The 19,664-nt window shown below is 33.9% G+C and overlaps 1 protein-coding gene across 1 annotated transcript in view; it reads right to left on the bottom strand.

Annotated features, from left to right (window-relative positions):
* The window catches only part of LOC108663030, a 24,558-nt gene continuing 15,188 nt past the window's right edge, over positions 10,295 to 19,664 (bottom strand). The window contains exons 3-4 of the mRNA XM_018125516.1: positions 10,548 to 10,603; positions 10,295 to 10,441 (exon numbers count right to left, since the gene is read on the bottom strand). Coding sequence (XP_017981005.1) covers positions 10,295 to 10,441; positions 10,548 to 10,603 — 203 coding nt within the window. The remainder of the gene's footprint in view (positions 10,442 to 10,547; positions 10,604 to 19,664) is intronic.

The following is a 19,664-nucleotide window of genomic DNA, read 5'->3' as shown; positions in this document are numbered from 1 at the left end:
GAATGATTTTGGCAGGAGCCAAGTTTTGTGAGATATATAAGCCATGTTGATTAATTGAGTAAACTGAATATTCATGTTATGAAACATATATTGGAAAAGAATATTTTAATTCGTCTCCATTTACTCGCCTTTAGATAGTTTAGATGGTATCTGTTTACTCATTGGGATTTTATAATCTCACCACTCTCAATTCTCCACATTTCAGGCTCGGGATAGCAGGTAGATAGCCGATTGCATCAAGGACTTCAGTTAGCCTTGCATCGACAAAATTATAGGTTCACAGACTCGCACCTTATTGGTTAGTTGGGGGCTCACGTGTCACTGTAAAAGTAATTTTATACTTCAGTTATCTGCTCTAAAATACGTATGAATATATTTAGCTTTTACACTATAAAAACAAATTACGAATTTCTCTATAAATATTATTATATTTTTATTTAGAAAATAGAATATTTTATTGAATATTATTATTTTATTCAAACAATTATAATTTCATTTCAAATAATTATTTTAGACATCTAAATTTACTTTTAATTATGAAACATGTGTTTTTCGCCCACACACCATGTTTTTGGCGAGTTTCGGTATTTTTGAAGAAAAATGATGAAAATGCCCCTGTGAGCAAGAAAATAATATTTTATTATTTTGATTTGGAAACGACTATTGTTTTCTTGAAACGTGAGATTTAATAATTGTCGCTCACTGGGGAGATGAGAAAGCTGATACGAGAGCCTTGCAAGGTTTCGATTGGCATTCGGGGTGAAAAATATCTGTCGAGGCTTCGCGACGGTTGTCACGGGCTCGAGGGGAGTACCAGGTCATGACAGTATTGGAGAAGTAAAAAAAGAAGTTGCTGGAATTGACATTTAAGTGTGTTAAGCCATTGAGAGGAATGAGATTTGAACTCTAGAATTTTTATACATGATATATTTAGACACGAATTAGAAAAGAAGTGTTTATGTGAATTGAAAATTTATAAACCTTATTGTATATGCTGTTGTTAAAAGATTGAATGAAGGAATGAGCTTGTTGGAAATTAGAATTGAAGCTTAGGATGAAGTATGCTGTTAAAGTTAATTGGCTCTTAAAGGTAACTGAAATGAATATGATTGAGTGGTATATAATTGAAATGCTGAAATGTTAGTTGGAAGCTAGCAAGAAATAATTGAATTTGAATTTGAATGATATGCAATTTGATATACAAATTCGGAATTGTTAAAATTTAAAGGGAGAGCTTTCAAAGACTTGTGATTTAGTGTTAATAAGTTCTTTGAGGATAATTGTCAAGCTCGACTCTACAATATGTTTATTATGCCATTCTTACATAAGAATGCATGTTTGCTTATTTGGGTACCTCGAAAATCGTTAAAGGATAGTAATGTACCAAATGGTACAATTAAGTTGAATTAAGCCTCGAACTAGTCCAAATAGAGATTTTAAGATGAAATTAAGAATTTTAAAACCCCAAAATGACTTAAAATGGTGATTCGGAGTTCGAACTAGTCAAATTATAATTTTCATGACTCAAGGGCAAAATGGTCATTTTGCCACCCAAGGTTAAAATTGGAATGTTGGAAGAAGTTTTTGATCAAGATTGACTATTTAGAACATAATTTGAGTTTGAGAAGTGAAAAATTTTAATTTCGACATTTTTTCGAGCATAGGGGTAAATATAGTCATTTTGCCACCTTAGGGGCAAAATTGTAATTTTACACCACCAAACACTTGTCTAGCATATGGATTTTACCCTATATTATCATGGATAATTGAGAAAATTTAATTGGTGGAGAGAGATTGCTTAATGGCTAAGTATGACACATGGACCAATGGAATGGTGACATGTGTCAAATTTATATCCATTTATTTTTTGGCTTAAAAATCAGCATAAAATCAGCCCATTTCTCTTCATATGGCCAGCCAAAGGAAGAACGAAGCAAGAACAAAGGAAGAAAAGAAGAACACAAACCCTAGGTGGAAAAATTCAAGGGAAAAGTGTGAAAATTCAAGTAATCAAGCAATCAAAGGTAAAATTTCTTGATTTTGACTTGTGATCTACCTTTCCCATGCATTATTTTGCATTTTCCATGGTTGAATCACAAGATATCATGAAGGATAGTGTGCTGATCAAACCCTAGGAGAGAGGTTTTGATGCTTGATTTGGTTAGATTTCAATGTATTTTAGTGTTTTTAGTTGATTGGTGATGTGTACCATGAAAATCAAGCAAGAAAAATTCATGTTCTCCCATCACCCATCATTGGCTGAATTCTCCATGTGGAATATTGAGGATGATTTTGATTTTATTTCAAGTGATTTGGTTAGGAATTAGTGATTTATGGTATGAGAATCAAGTAGGCAAAATTATAATGTTGATGCACCCACCATGGCCGAATTTACCAAGAAAAAATGTGAGGATGATTTTGCCATATTTCAAGTTATTTAATTTGTGTTTGATGATTTGGAGTATTGGGAGAAAAATGAAATTATTTAGAGTTGAATTGGACGTATTGGCCAATTAATCGAGTGATAGATCGAATTAGGCCAATACCGTTTAATTTAGGTACACAATTGAATTTGTGTAGAATACCATGTTTAGACAATAATCCGAACAATTTGCATCCCATTTCATACATTAGTATAAAGCCTGAATTGGTTTTATAACAATTTAGCACAAATGTAGTAAATGGCTTATTGTGCATTATGTCTAGGTGGTGAGCATTTTGGCAAAAGTAAAGAGATAGTACTCGAGGATCAAGAATCGGAGTATTGGGAATTCGACTCCTGAAATAGTAAGTAACCTTATCATCATCTTAATTATCTAAACTATGTTTTATTCGACTTTGTGAATTTCATGGAAAATCAATTAAATGATAAATTTTTCGATTTTTAAACAAAATGTGATTTAATGAAAATGATTTTATAAAATTGTTTTAAAATTGAATGATGGTTTGAAAATAGAGTAATTGGAGACTGTTTTTGTGTGTTGTAAATTCATGATTCTAATTGATTGGCTTGTGGCAATATTGGCATGAATGGTTGATTTGATAAATGTGTTGGAAATGTATAAATTATTGATTTACCTTGAAAGGCTGCAAAATAAAATAAAATAAAATAATTGCCATGTCATGCTATTGCAAATTTTATTATATGGTGGGTTTAACTTGCTGCAGTGGGCGAGTTTTTTGTGGACCAGCCTATTAGAGGGGCACGGAATACCGTTATATTTTACCTCGGTTGGAGAGGCGAGTAGGGTAACTCCTGAGGTATAACTTTAGAGTTCACTTCATACCAAACCACCACGTAAGGGTGAACTTAGCCAACGCCAAGGAACAGTTATGTTTTCAAAATAAAAACATGATTTATTCATACATAACTTTTTAACAGCCTTGGCGGACTCAGTTGGGATAACCCTCGATCAAGGCATCCCTGATAACTGGGTATGAGAATGATTTTGACACGAGCCAAAGTTTTAAGAAATTCATAAGCCATGTTGATTACTCGATTTATATGAATTGATTTTATTTGGTTGAAACAAGTTGAAAGGTGATGAATTTCATTATGTTAAACTATTTTATCTGTCTCCATTTACTCGACTTTAGATATTTTAGATGTTATTTGTTTACTCACTAGGATTAAATAATCTCACCTCCCTCCTTTCCACCTATTTTAGGCTCAGGATAGTCTATAGATAGCTGATTTCATCGAGGACCACCATTGGATTTGCATCCTCCAAACTGTAGGTTCACAATCTTTCTTACTTTTGGTTATTCGAGGGCCCACTTGTTACTGTAAATTAAATTAAATACTCCGGCTGACTGCATTACGATATTTATGAATTTATTTTGCTTTTACGCTATAAAAATTATGTATGCACTGTTCTAAAAATATTATTTTATGAGAAAATTGAATATTTTATTCGATATTTTTATTTTATTCTAATAGTCATAATTTCATTTTAAACGAATGTTTTAGACATCCAAATTTATTTTTGATTATGAATTATGTATTTTGTACTCGCATACTACATTTTTAGCGAATTTCAAAATTTTTGAGAAAAAATGACCAAAATGCCCCAGTGAGAAAAAAATTTGTTTTTCTATTGTTTTGATTTGGAAATAGTTTACAATCTCTCAAAACATAATTTTAGTGACTAATACTCACAGGGGAAGCGAGAAAAATAAATGTTAAGCATTGCGAGGTTTCGATTGACATTTCGGGTAATGAATGTCTATCGAGACCTCCCGACGATTGTCACGGGCTCGATGAGAGTTTCGGGTCATGACAATAATTATTTGTGTTGGTCCCAATAATATGTGCTAGAGGGGGGGTGAATAGCACAAATCGACTCTTGACAAGATGAGGAACTAATTTTCAGAACAAAGAAAATAAAAACAGAGTAAACAAAGCGCAGTAATTTATAGTGGTTCGGTCCAAGACCTACATTCACTACCTTGATTATCCAACCAAAGATTTTCCAAACAATCCACTAGAAACCAGTGAAATTCACAAGCTTTCACCAAGCTTTACAATGGCTTTTACCAGGCTCAGCCAAAACCTTTTGCACTAGTTTTTCACGGGCTAAACTAGAACCCAACACCTAACTTTTTGAGGCTAAGTTAGAACCTTAACACATTCAAGCAAACCTAGCTTGAAACAACCACTTAGAGTGACTCCTTCACTCTAAGAATACAAGAAGAGAAGTAAAAGAAAGTACCTATGATCACAAATTGATCTAAATGGTACAAGGTTGAGTGCATAATACAATAACAAAAGATAGGCATTTAAGTGCAGTGAGATGAAGAAGAAATTTTTTGGTTTTTTAGCTTTATATCACTTGAAAGCCTTCAATTCTCTCAAAAACTTGTTTGTAACTGTTGGAAGACTCTTTTATACTTGGAGAAACATCTCTGATGACAGTTTGACAATTTGACAGTTTTCTAGCCGGTCGGAGATAGTTGAGAGTCGATTCTAGCCGTTACTTTGTCTTTTAGTGCAGTTTTCAAACTTGTAGACAGAATGCTTTTAGTCTACTAACCGATATTTTAGTCGACTAAGTCGTCTCTGTTTTCTGCTTCTTGTGTCTACCAGTTCTAGCAGTAAGCACTTAGTCGACTAGCCCATTTCTTGGTCGACTATGTTGGTTCTATTTCTCAATATTCTTTAGCCCGCCATTTCTCCAATTTGAATCTTGGCCAACCAACATTCTTCCTTATTCAACTAATGAGCTTCCTCCTTGTTAAGTAGTCATGTCTTATTATTTTTATCTCCCTTTTTCTTTTGATATACACTTTGAAAGATTGATTTATTAATTTCATACATTAATTTTCCTGCACACTCAAGTAAAGGCATTAGACACAAATGAATGAGAATGTTTTCTTATCATCAAAAACTAATGGAGCCAACAATCTCCCCTTTTTTGATGATGACAAAACATTCCTTGATTAACAACATAGTGTCTTTTTACTCATTTTAGTTTCTGCAGAAAATGAGGATTGCTCCCCTTAAGCATATGCTGTGTCAAGCCTGACTCTATAAAATACTTGCCATGTCATTCATGTGATTGACAATATGCTTGCATACTAGGAAAGTCCCGAAAAATTGTAAAAAGTCGATAGTGTACTTAGTGGTGCAACTAAGTTGAATTAAGCCTCGAACTAGATCAAAGAGAGATTTTAAGATGAAATTGAAAATTTTAAAGTCCCAGAATGACTTAAAATGGTGATTCGGAGTTCGAGGACCGATTTGGAGTCAAATTGGAATTTTCATGATCTAGGGGTAATATGGTCATTTTGCCACCCGAGGTTAAGATGTGAGTCTTGGATGAAATTTTTGACTAAGATTGATCATTTGGAGTATAATTTGAGTTTGAGAAGTGAAAAATTTTAATTCCAACATTTTTTCTAGCATAAGGGTAAAATAGTCATTTTGCCACCTTAAAGGTAAAATTGTAATTTTACACCACCCAACACTTATCCAGCACATAGATTTTACCCAATATTATCATGGATAATTGAGGAAATTTAAGTGGTGGAGAGAGATTGCTTAATGGGTAAGTATGACACATGGACCAATGGAATGGTGACATGTGTCAAGTTTATATCCATTTATTATTTAGCTTTAAATTAACATAAAATCAGCCTATTTCTCATTCATATGGCCAGCCAAAACAAGAACCAAAGAAGAACAAAGGAAGAAAAGAAAGAACAAGAACCCTAGGTGGAAAAATTCAAAGAAAAAGTGTGAAAAATCAAGGAAAACAAGAGAAAAAGGTAGGATTTCTCAATTTAAACTTGAAATCTATTTTCCTTAAGCATTTCTCCTTATTTTTCATGGTTAAATTTCATGTTTTCATGGTGAATTCATGGCTAGCCGAATGGGTATGGAGAGAGAATGATGTTGGATTGATTTGACTTCAAGTTATGTTAGTGTTTTTAGTTAGTTTACCATGTCTAGAAGCAAAACAATAAGAAAAGAATTCAGTTTTCCCATCACCCATCAATGGTCGAACCTACCTTGTATGGAGTGAGGATGAATTTGATTTTTATTTTTGGAGAATTGGTTAGAAAATGATGAATTATGGTGTGGAAAAGTAGTAAGAAAAATCACGGTGTTAATGCACCATTACTGAACGAAAATTCTAAGAAGAAAAGTGAAGATGGTTTTGTCAAATTTTAGGTTATTTGACTTATGTTTAATGAATTAAGGTATTGGAAAAGAAATGGAGCAATTCGGAGCTAAATTGGATGCGTTGGCCAATTAATCAAGTGATAAGACGAATTAGGCCAATATCGAGTTTAGATGGTTACCCGTGCATTTTGCATTCCATATCATGCATTAGTAGTCTAAATTAGTTTAATTTCGATTTAGTACCAATGTAGTAGGTTTCTCGATTTTGCATCATGTCTAGGTGGTGAATCCTCCTCTAAGGGCAAAGAAATTGTACCCGAGGATCGGTAGTCAGAGTACTCTAGAAATTCGACTCTAGAAATAGTGAGTAACCTTATCATCATTTTAATTATCTAAAGTGGTCTTTTTATCCGATTTTGTGAATTTTATGAAAAATGAGTTTCAATGGTTAATTTTTTGGTTTTATAAACAAAATGTGTTTAAATGAAAAGATTTTATAAATTGTCTTGAAATTGAACGATGGCTTTGAAAATAGAGTAACTGGAGACCACTTGATGTGTTGTAATTTCTGGTTCTAATTGATGGCTTATGATAATGTGTTGGCATGACTGGCTGGAGTTGTGGTTTGTGAATTGTATGAATTGTTCTGTTTTACATTTATAGGCTGGGTAGTATAATATTAGTCATGTCATACTGTCAAAATTTTATTGTATGGTGGGTTTAGCTTGCTGCAGTGGACGGGTTCTGTGGACTAGCCTATTAAAGGGGCACATAATCCGGTTATATATGTACCTCGGTAGGAGAGGCGCGTAAGGTATCTCTTGAGGTATGGTTAGAGTTCACGTCACGCCGAACCACCTCGTGGTGATGAACTCCGCTAATGCCAAGGAACGATTATGTTTTTCAAACGAAAAAAAAAATTGTTTATGTGTATGCGAAATTTTTAATAGCCTTGGCGGACTTGGTTAAATACCTCGGCTAAGGTATTCCCGAGAATGATTTTGGTAGGAGCCAAGCTTTTAAGATACTCATAAGCCATGTTGACTATTTAAATGAAATGAATGTTTATGTTATGAAATACATATTTAGATGAAATATTTTAATCGTCTCCTTTTACTCGACTTTAGATATTTTGAATGATGTTTGTTTACTCACTGGGATTTTATAATGTCACCACCCTCCTTTCCACCCATTTCGGGCTTAGTATAAGCTATAGATAGCTGATATCGTCGAAGGCTACAGTTGGCTTTACTTTCTCAAAAACTGTAGGTTTGTAGCTTTCGTTTATTTTTGTCACGGGGGGTCCACATGTCACTGTAAATTAAATTACATACTCTAGTTATTTGTATTACTATATGTAGGAATTTATTTTGCTTTGACGTTGTAAAAAAAATTATTTACGCAGTGTTCTAAAAATATTGTTTATAAGAAAATAGAATATTTTGTTTAATATTTTTGTTTTATTCTAACAATCATAATTTCACTTTAAACGAATGTTTTAGACATCTAAATTTATTTTTGATTTTGAAATATGTGTTCTGTACTTATATACTACATTATTAGCTGGTATCGAATTTTAAAGAAAAATGACCAAAATACCCCTGTGAGATGAAAATTTTTTTTTTATTGTTTTAAGTTGGAAATACTTTAAAATCTTTTAGAATGTGATATTTGGCAATAATTACTCACAAGAGAAAATGAGAAACTGATATTGAAGCCTTATGGGATTCCGGTTGGAATTTCGGGTGATGAGTGTTTATTGAGACACCGCGACGATTGTCATGAGCTCGAGGGGAGTACCGGGGTGGTGACATGTTATCCCTTAGTGTGTGCTTATTTTGCTTACTTAATTCCAACAAATTTTATTCTTGTTATATAGAAAATAACATTGTACATTTAGAGTACACATATGTGCAGCAATATAGAGTGATTTCCAACAAGTAAGTATTACCAGATTATCATTAAACTTTTAGCAGTAAGTGTTGACAGATTTTCATCAAAGTTCTAGCAGCTGTCAACAGTTAATTTATATAAGATTTTGTCTTCATCATTTATGTTTCAATCGATACATTATACATAGCATCTATATCTATTCACAAACAGAAATTATTCACAGAAACTAATTGTCAGCATATAATTCAATATTGATGCAGCAACAGATTTTGTCAACAATAGTAAAAATACCAAGGATAGCAAAATATCAGCAAACTTCAATTTTTAGCAATCAAACATCATAATCATATCAGCATCCATTAGCTAAACAACTATATAGATAACAAAATTAAAACTGAGTGTTCAAGTGCCATCATGGCATAACCAGCAAGAAAACAAAAACAACAGTCAATATTCCTAAAATGCCCCTTGTTCCTTTTTAATAATTCCTGGTACCTCTACCCTAACATTTTTTTTAATTAATTCTTAGGTTCCTGCTTCCCTGGTTCTTTCTACTTTAGGTTCTTGCTTCTAGGTTCCTGCTTCCCTGATTCTGGTTCCTGCTACTCTAAGTTCTTGCTTCCCTGATTCTTGCCACTCTACTCCACCTTTTTGTTAGCATCAAATCAAGGGGTTTCTAGTCATCTGAGGTGTTTGAGGATGAGGATTTAGTGTTATAAAAAGGATTCAGAGGAAAAGAAGAAGGTTATCGTAGAGGTGATGATTTTTTAGGGGAAGGTTCTGGTGAGGATTTTCAGAGACATTGACTGGATTTTAGGGAGAAGAGACTGGAGCTGGTTTGGATTTCTCTGCCAATCGAGAGGACTTCTTTCTTTTGAGAAATGCTATCTTTGTTGCCATTGTTTTCTTTCCTTTGCTGGGTGGTTTTGTTTCTGGCTGTGGTGCTGTTGTAACTTTTTGTTTTCTTTTTTCAGATTTGGCCTTCATTTTGGGGGCTGGTGCAGATGCTGTTTACTGAGCTTTGCCCTTAACTGCTTTTTTCTCAGCTTGTTCCTCCCTAACTATTTGGTGGAAAATTTCCATAATGGATATTTATTTTGCATTAGGAGTAGAGGGCTGTTGTTTCTCAGATCCTAAACCAATTACTTCTGTTCCTTGTTCTGATATATCCTTACTCTAGTGTTTAGATGATGGAGCCTTAGCTAGTTGATCAACACTAGGATGAAAGTCCTCGGTCTGAAGAACAAGACTGGCAGTTCTATAAGTGAAGCCTTTAGCCAAAACACCATGACTAGCTTCATGAGGAACATACCCTTCTACTTATAGAGCTGAATCCTTAGCACCTTGCTGTGCTGGTGCAACACTTGGTGTTTCAGAGGAATCTACAGCAGTAGGTTCTGATGGCTTTTCTATCCCTTTCAGTTCATTTTCTAGTGTAGTAACTTTTTCTTTAATTCTCTGTAATCTAGCTCATTGATCAGTAAGCTTTCCATCTATCCTCATCAATAGATTAAAAATCATTTCACTAGAGAATTAAGAGGATAGTGCCTCGGTTGGTGCTAGTATAGCAGAGACTTTGAGTGTTTTAGTGAATTTCTCTCAATCCAGCTTGTACCCCATTTTGATCAAACTGCCATAGTAAATGGCTTGATCTTTAGTCTTTACCATGTCCATTTCATACTTCTTGGCCCAAACTCCCTTTTCTGCACAAGGGATGTGATGACATTTCCATAAGGCAGGTTGACTTTATCAAGTTTGCAAGCTCTTCTCATCTTTTCAATCATGAACTTGCCTATATTCAGAGCAACCCCATTGAAAGCATGTTCCATTAGCCAAAGATCTTGAAGGCTGATGTAACTTAAACTTCCACTTCTGCCCTGAATGTTTGCTGCTACAAAGTAGTGCAGAATCCTTATTTGGGGGCTGTTTATTAGATCAAAATTGCTCTTTGAAGAATACTTTTCCTTCCTCTCGGTGTTGATTTCCCATAATGATGAAGGATCGTATTTCTCTAGGAACTCATACTCACCTCTTCACACTCGATTTTCAGTAAGCTACCTAAATCATCAGTAGTGACAACAAATTCTTTCCCATTGAAATACACATTCAAACCATTTCTACATAGTCATCAGAATCCTCTAATTCTTTTTTTCCAAAAGCAATACTGGAATAGAACTCCTTTACCAGACTTGCACTGTAGGATATATTCTTAAAAGTGCTATATCCTTTTAGTTTCAGTTCATCAAAATAGTTGGATAAACTAGCTCTTCCAATCAATATATTGGCCACAAGTAATAGGTGCATTCTCAATTTTTTTAAACCTCAGTTCATGTATCTTATTTCTGAAATTAGAAGAAGAAAAGCTAGTAACTTTCTTGAGTGTGGATTCATTGTCCTTCTTCCTTTCTATTTTCTACTTCTTTTCTTTCAGTTTCTCATATATCTCTTTCACGAATGCAGACGTAATTTTTTGTTTCTTCTTCAGTATTTTCGCTTTAGGCCCTTCTTCCAGTGGCCTTTTTCCTTTCTTCTTTTCAATGATTTCTTTACTCTGTGAGGTTTTTCCCATTTTGAATCAAGAATTTTTCTGACTGGGGTTTTGTCTAAATGGTAAGGGTTTGAATCAATCTCAAAGGAAAATGTGAAAAAATGGGTTTCAGTTTCAAAGGCTCGAGTTTCAGGGGAGAGAAAAAGAGAAGTTGTTAGTAGTTAATTCCTAAAAGAACTATCAGCCTCCCCCTTAAATATTGCCCTATTCTATTTGCTCAAAATGTCAAAACTGCCTCTAAATTTTGGTTATTCACTTTAGGCAGTATTTTTTCTTTCCTTATTACCCGATACACATATTTTTTATAATATTTTATTCCTTCCTTATTTTATTCACTGAGTCTTATTATTTAATGCTACCAGAACACTTTTAGTTGACTAAGATTCATATTAGTCGACTAAATGCATTCTATTTCATGTGTATGAGCCAAAGATTTTCTTACAATTCCTATTGACTAATCATACCTAGATTTCTTCTAATTTCACAGAATCTATCTTCATTCAGTGGTTTAGTAAAAATATCAGCTAGTTGATGCAAAGTATTCACAAATTCAATTTTAACATCATTTTTCACTACATGGTCTCTAACAAAATGATGTCTAATCTTAATGTGTTTTGTTCTAGAGTGCTGCACAGGATTTTTTGATATATTAATTGCACTTGTGTTATCACAGTTGTCACGACCCGAAACCTCCCTCGGGCCCATGACAACCACCGTGACGTCCCGATTGACACTCATTACCCGGAATGCCAATCGGAACCCCGCAAGGCTTACATATCAGTTTCTTTCCTTTCCTGTGAGCAATCGTTGTTAAACATTCCATTTAAAACAATTACCGGTCGTTTCCGGCTCAAATAAATCCAAAGAAATTTTTTAAAAAAAGGATTTATAGACAAATATCACTATGCAAAATATTGATTAAAATATAGCATTTTTATATAAAACAATATTCATAGAAACACGTGTAAGAAACCTTTTGTAATGTGTAAGTAAAATAAATTCATACATGCAAAAATTTACTAAGTCATAATGTACAATAATGGTTACAATGACAAGTGGCCCAAAATACACCTAGTGTTGGTGCTAGAAACCTACTGTCCGTGTGGTAGAGATATCAACTGGAATCCTCGACAAAATAGGGTATCTATAAGCTACCACAGACCTGAAATGTTTGGAAAGGAGGTGGGTGAGATTTTGCAATCCCAATGAATAAACAGACATTATCATAAATATCTAAAGGCGAGTAACAAGGAGGCAAGTTTAAACAACAAATCACAAACCATTTCATAAGGTTTTCAATTTCTTTCTTAAACCATAAAACATTTGTAATTTACCAAAATAGTTGTCAAGGCTCATAACCTTTATTAAAAACATGGCTCAAGCCAAAATCTAGTCCTCGGGGATACCTTGGCCGAGGCATCTAACCTAGTCCGCCAAGGTTATTAAGATATTTACATGTTAAACACATTCTAGTTTTGAAAACAAGTCGTTCCTTGGCGTTGGCTAAGTTACACATTCACGTGGGGGTTCGACGTGAAGTGAACTCTAAGACTACCCCAGGAGTTACCCTCCTCGCCTCTACAACCGAAGTAACTATGAAATCGGGTTTACCGTGCCCTTTTAATAGGCAGTCCACGGAAACCCGTCACTGCAGTGACTAACCCACCAATTTTAATAAAATTTCGACAGTATAACGTGGCTTTTATTTATTTATCCAGCTTGCATAGTAAAAATAGCTTACATAAATTCCCAATGCAATTTATCAAATATAGCCACCTATACTCATATTTCATAAGCCATTCATAGGAAAATATATATTTCAAAATAATTGTCAACCTCCAATTACTCAATTTCATAATCAACACAATATATTTTTTATTTGTCACATTTATTTTTAAAACATCAAAAATCCCATTTTAATCTCATTTTCATTTCATAAAATCCATAAAGATCATTTAAAAATAAACTCTAGATAATTTACAATAATAATAGGTTTACTCACTGTTTGTACAGATGAAATGCTTCCTAGGTGCCCCGATCACTGTTGGTTAGGTACGACTTCCTTACCTTTACCGAAAGACTCTCCTCCTAGACACATTGCAAAATTTACCCAATTCACCACATTGATGCTAAATCACTATATAATTGACTTATATCCTATACTAATGCATGGTATGAAATGCAATAGCCTAAAACGGCTTAAACGCGTTATTAACCTATTTTTGGTACTTTACTCGATAAATTGCTAACGCGCTCCATTTTAGCTCTAAATTGTCCCATTCTCTCTCCAACATTTCTAACCATTAATTATCAGCCAATATTCCTCTAAAATCACCAAAATTAGCTCACTCTCTTCCTTGGAAAATTCGGCCAAAAATGGGACATTAACTCGGTTAATTTTCCACTTTGTTTTTCTATCACATTTAACCATTTTTCACCATTTTCTCTTCATTTTTCTTAGAATAAAAATCAGTTCATCATCATTGTACATCAATCCATATTCAGCCAGGGGTGGGTATTGTGAAAATTTCATGCTTTCTTGCCCAATTTAATTTCTATACACATTTAACTAACTAAAACTACCAATTTAACTAAAAATCAAAACCTAAAAATTCCAAAATCTCTCCTCTAGAATTTCGTCCAGCCCTTGATATCACTTTTTGATCTCTCTCCTCAAGCATGCTTAATGGAAATAAAGGCATAGGAAAGGTAGAAATCAAGCTAAAATCGAAAAATCTTACCGTTAGATGCGTAAACGGGCGAAAAAACGCGAATTCCCCTTTGAATCTTCTTGTTTCTCTTTGGTTTTTCTTTTGTTCTTCCTTTCCTCTCTTGTTCTTCCTTATGGCCGGCCAGCACTTAAAATGGGGTTTAAATGGGTTGACTTTTCATTAAAATAATATTATATCATTAAAAAAAATGCCACGTGTCACTTTCCCATTGGTCCATTTTTAAAATTTCATCCATTTGTTTCCAAATTTTCACCATACACTTGTCCCACATATCCATAGCTAGATAAAATTCTAAGACTTATCCAAAGTCTCGGTGGAGTAATTTTTGAAATTTACACTTTTACCCCCGTAAAAGTCAAAAATTACATTTTTGCCTAAAAAACTGAAAAATTGCCCATAGACATATTTTTCATCCCTTATACTCATACCATTCCCCAATTTGTCAAATTTGATCTAAATTCTCTCAAAATCTCAAATTTTGTCTGCAAGTTGTAAAATTACGATTTTACCCCTGAACATCAAAATTTCCAATTTTACCTCAAATGAACCCTCGAACTCCGAACAATCATTTTTAGTCATTCTTGGACTATAAAATATTAAATTTCATCCTACAATTCCTATTTGAACTAGTTTAAGGTTAAATCAACTCAAGTGTACCGTTAGGTACGATACCGGGTTTCGTCTATTCTTAGGTGCTTTCCTAGTATAATAACATGCTACTCAGTGCATGTATGTCATGACATGTGTTTATAGAGTCGAGTTTTACAACAGTATATTGGTACGTTGTGCATAGTCATTCCGTAGTCTTTCAATTGTTGTTTAATCCAAAGAATTTGTGCACAGCAACTACCTAGTGATATATACTCTGCTTCAGCTGTCATAAAGCTACTAAATTTTGTTTTTTGCTGGACCATGACACAAGCATGCTACCTAGAAATTGGCATGTTTCACTAGTACTCTTCGTGTCAGTTTTGGTGCCAGCAAAATCAGCATCTGAATATCCAACTAAGCTAAAAGTTGATTCTCTAGAGGTATCTAAAAATTCTCTTAACAGTTGTTAGGTGTTATTTTTTAGGTTGTGATTAAAATCTAGCACATTAAATACACACTAAATTGAATATCTGGTCCGCTTGCTGTTAAGTAAAGTAGTGAACCGATCATACCTCTATATAGCTTTTAATCTACATTCTTTCCTTTTTCATCTAGATCAAGTCTTATGGATGGACTTATAGGTGTGGAGATTGGTTTCATCTTCAGCATATTGAACTTTTTTAGCATATCTTGAGTGTATCTTTCTTGATTGATGAAGATTCTTTCCTCACTTTGCTTAATTTGAAGACCAAGAAAGTACTTCAAATCTCCCATCATGTTCATCTCAAATTCACCTTGCATTTCTTTAGCAAAATTCTTGCATAAAACTTTATTAGTTGCACCAAATACAATGCCATCCACATATATTTGTCCGACAATTAAATCATTCAAGTATCTTTTAATGAACAATGTAGTATCGATGCTGCCTCTAACATAACATTTTTCAACTAGAAATTTTGAAAGCCTTTCATACCAAGCTCTAGGAGCTTGTTTCAATCCATACAAGGCTTTATGAAGTTTAAAAACATGATCTGATTTTTCAACATCTTTAAAACCTGGTGGTTGTTCAACATATATTTCCTCTTGAATGAATCCATTTAAAAATGTACTTTTTACATCCATGTGGTACAATTTGAAGTTCATAAAGCATGCAAAGGCTAACAACAACCTTATGGCTTCAATTCTAGCTATGGGTGCAAAGGTTTCATCATAATCTATTCCTTCCTCTTGATTGTAACCTTGTGCTACTAATCTAACTTTATTCCTAACTAAATTTCCTTGCTCATCTACCTTATTTATAAACACCCATTTGGTGCCAACAATAGGGTGATTTGAAGGTCTAGGTACTAGTGACCATACATGATTTCTTTTGAATTGGTCAAGTTCCTCTTGCATGGCCATTATCCAACTTTCCTCATTTTCAGCTTCTTCAAAGTTTTTAGGCTCAATTTGAGATATGAAAGCTGAAAATTCACAAGTCTCTCTAGTTTCTCTTCTAGTCTTGACTCCTTGAGAGATGTCACCTATAATTTGATATTGTGGATGGTCTCTTACAAATCTCCAACTCCTTGGAAGGTCATTATGCTAATTTTCTGTTCTTTGCAAATCTTTTAGAGGTGGATTTTTATTTTCTCTTTCATATGAGCTTTCTTCATTATCCTTATTGTTCTCTAAGCTCATTTCTTCCATTTGTTTTTCTAGGATTTCTACATCATCATCATCAACATGGATTTCATTTTGTAAAGCATTTGACTCATCAAAAACTACATGGATTGATTATTCAATAGTTAAAGTCCTTTTGTTAAAAACTCTATAGGCCTTTGAGTTTAATGCATATCTTAAAAATATTGCTTCATCACTTTTTGCATCAAACTTCCCTAAGGGCTGTTTTCCATTGTTCAATACAAAACATTTATAGCCAAAACTCCTAAGGTGAGAAATATTTGGTTTCCTACCCTTGTAAAGTTCATATGGTGTCTTAGATATCATGGGTCTTATTGAGACTCTATTAAGTATATAAGTTGCTGTGATCACTGCCTCAGCCTAAAAATATTTTGGGAGGTTATTCTCACATAGCATAGTCCTAGCCATTTCCTTTAAGGTTCAGTTTCTCCTTTCTACAACTCCATTTTGCTGGGGTGTTCTAGGTGCAGAGAAATTGTGATCTAACCCTTTTTCATTACAAAATTTCTCAAATTCATTATTTTCAAATTCTCCTCCATGATCACTCCTTATACTAACTATGGCTAGTCCTTTTTCATTTTCTACTTTCCTACAATGACTTATGAAAGCTGATAAAGCATCATTCTTATGAGCAAGAAAATAAACCCAAGTATATCTAGAATAATCATCAACTATTACAAAGCCATAAGATTTTCCTCCTAAACTAGTTGTGCTTATTGGACCAAATAGATCAATGTGTAACAATTCAAGAGGTCTAGATGTAGACACAACTTTCTTAGCTCTAAAGGATGTTCTAACTTGTTTTCCTAGTTAGCAAGCATCACATATTTTCTCATTTTCAAATTTTAAATCCAGCAGCCCAACAACTAAGTTTTTCTTAATCAATTTTGACATAGTGTGCAAGCTTACATGTCCTAATCTCCTATGCCATAACTGACTATCATTTTTAGCATTTCCAACAAGACATATCTCACTATTAATTTCAAGATCCTCAAGAAAGACAACATACATATTTTTCAATCTCTTTCCTATAAATGAGACTTTGTTTGTACCTATGTCTATTACTTCACACTTATTTGAATCAAAACACACTTTAAATCTTTTGTCACATAATTGACTAATGCTTAACAAATTATGTTTCAAACCCTTAACTAACAACACATGACTTATTTGAGTTTGGGAGTTCTTACCAACCGTACCTATCCCAAGAACTCTACCTTTTGAATCATCACCAAAGGATATGGTACCTCCCTTTCTTTTGTCTAGCTGAGCAAATAACATTTCATCTCCTGTCATGTGTCGTGAACAGCCACTGTCCATGTACCAAGGCTGCTTTGTCTTGAGTTGAGCTCTTGAACATGTCTCCTTTAAGTGCAGCTCAACCTACAAAACACAATTTCAGTTTTTCTTTATAGGTACCCATACTTTGATGGGTCCTTGAGTGTTAGTTGCAATATAAGATCCTTTTGGAACCCAAATTCTTTTAACTTTCTGCAGGTTATTTTTTTTAAGCAATCATATGATAAATGTCCATGTTTTCCATAACTATAGCATTTAGGTGATGCAAAATTAGAATTCTTCTTGTGGTATGCATTTCCTTTTGGAGTTTCATTTTTTAAACATTTCAGAGCTATGTTTTCATCAAGTAATTTTTGCAAAGCATCATATTTATTGTCCAGCTCTAGTTTTAAAACTTCAAAATCTGTTTTTGAGTGTTCTAACTCAATTTGCAAAATATTTCTTTGCTCAAAAACAGAATTGAACTCTTGTCTCATCTTTTTCAAATAATTTTCAAGAGATACAACTTTCTTCTTTAACGTTTTATATTTTGAAAAGAGATTTTCAAATTCATCATAAAAGCACTCATACTCATCTTGTAAATCATCAAAAGAATTATTGCAAAGGGATGAGGGTACCTTGGTTTCATCATCTTGTGTCATCAAATAAAGGTTTGCTCTTTCCTCAGATTTTTCATCTTTAGTTTCAGAGCTTGATGTGTCACTGTCCGACCATGCAGCTGCCACCATTTCCTTCTTGGATTTTTTATTTTTCTTTGGAGTCTTATCTTTCAACAATGGACATTCATACTTGAAGTGGCCAAGTTTCTTGCACTCATAGCAGATCAACTCCTCCTTTTTGTTGGAGTCATTTTTGTTTCTGAACTTCCATGAAGCACCGTGATCTTTTCTAAATCCTCTTCTAGCTAGTCTCCAGTTTCTTCTGCCCATAAGCTTTCTGAATTTTCTTGCAACCAGAGCTAACTCTTCATCATCACCACATGACAACTCTTCCAGCTCTTTTCAAGGATGCTGACTTTAAGTGCAATACTTTTTTTCTTTTCCTTTGCTTCCTTCCTATCTTCCTCTTCTTCCTCTTTAAGCTCCAGCTCATGAATAAGGAGAAAACCATAAATCTCATCTAAGGCAATAACATTTAGGTCCTTAGCCTCTCGAATTGCAGTCACTTTAGGCTTCTAATTTTTGGTAGACTTTTAAGAAGTCTTTTAACTATTTCATGCTCGGGTATTGGTTTGCCTAGTTGACTCAATTTATTTGTAATGTTAGTAAATCTATCTAACATGCTAGTGATGTCTTCACTAGGCTCCATTTTGAACATTTCGTAGTTGTGTGTCAAGAGAGCTATTTTGGACTCCTTGACTTGAGAAGTCCCTTCATGGATTATTCTAAGTTTATCCCATACTTGCTTAGCTGTTGTACAGCTTGACACTCTGTTGAATTCAGTGGGAGTCAAGGCACAATGCTATCTATTGATGGCCTTAAAATTTGTTTGAACTTTCTTAGTTTCAGCCTCGGTCCATTCAGACCTTGGCTTAAGCATCATCTCATTGGTAACTATATTTAAGGTTGAGGGAATAAAGGGTCCATCAGTTATGACGTCTCACATTTCGTAATCTATAGCTCTAATGTAAATTGACATCCTAGTGCTCCAATAAGGATAGTTAAAGCCATCAAACAGAGGTGGTCTGTTTATTGATTGTCCCTTAGCAACTATGAATTTTTGGAGAGCCATTTGGATCCTCTCAAAGGGTGTTAAACCCTAAGAATAGGGAACTAGCTCTGATACCATGTCACGACCTGGAACCTCCCTCGAGCCCATGACAACCGCCGCGACGTCCCAATTGACACTTATTACCCGAAATGCCAATCAGAACCCCGCAAGGCTTACATATCAGTTTCTTGTCTTTTCTGTGAGTAATCGTTTTTAAACATTCCATTTTAAACAATTTCCAGTAGTTTTCTGCTCAAGTAAATCAAAAAACAAAAATATTTTAAAAGGATTTATAGATAAATATCACTATTCAAAATATTGATTAAAATATAGTATTTTTTATATAAAACAATATTTATAGAAACACGTATAAGAAATCTTTTGTAATGTGTAAGTTAAATAAATTCACATATACAAAAATTTACAAAGTTATAATGTACAATAATGGTTACAATGACAAGTGGCCCAAAATACACCCAGTGTTGGTGCTAGAAACCTACTGTTTGTGTGGTAAAGATGTTAATTGGAATCCTCGACAAAATAGGGTATCTACAAGCTACCACAGACCTGAAATGTTTGGAAA

The sequence above is a fragment of the Theobroma cacao genome, chromosome 8 (genome assembly GCF_000208745.1).
Source record: "Theobroma cacao cultivar B97-61/B2 chromosome 8, Criollo_cocoa_genome_V2, whole genome shotgun sequence".
NCBI classification, from domain to species: domain Eukaryota; kingdom Viridiplantae; phylum Streptophyta; class Magnoliopsida; order Malvales; family Malvaceae; genus Theobroma; species Theobroma cacao.
Note: the sequence above shows the minus strand (reverse complement) of the source record. Positions and strands in the feature narration are given on the sequence as shown.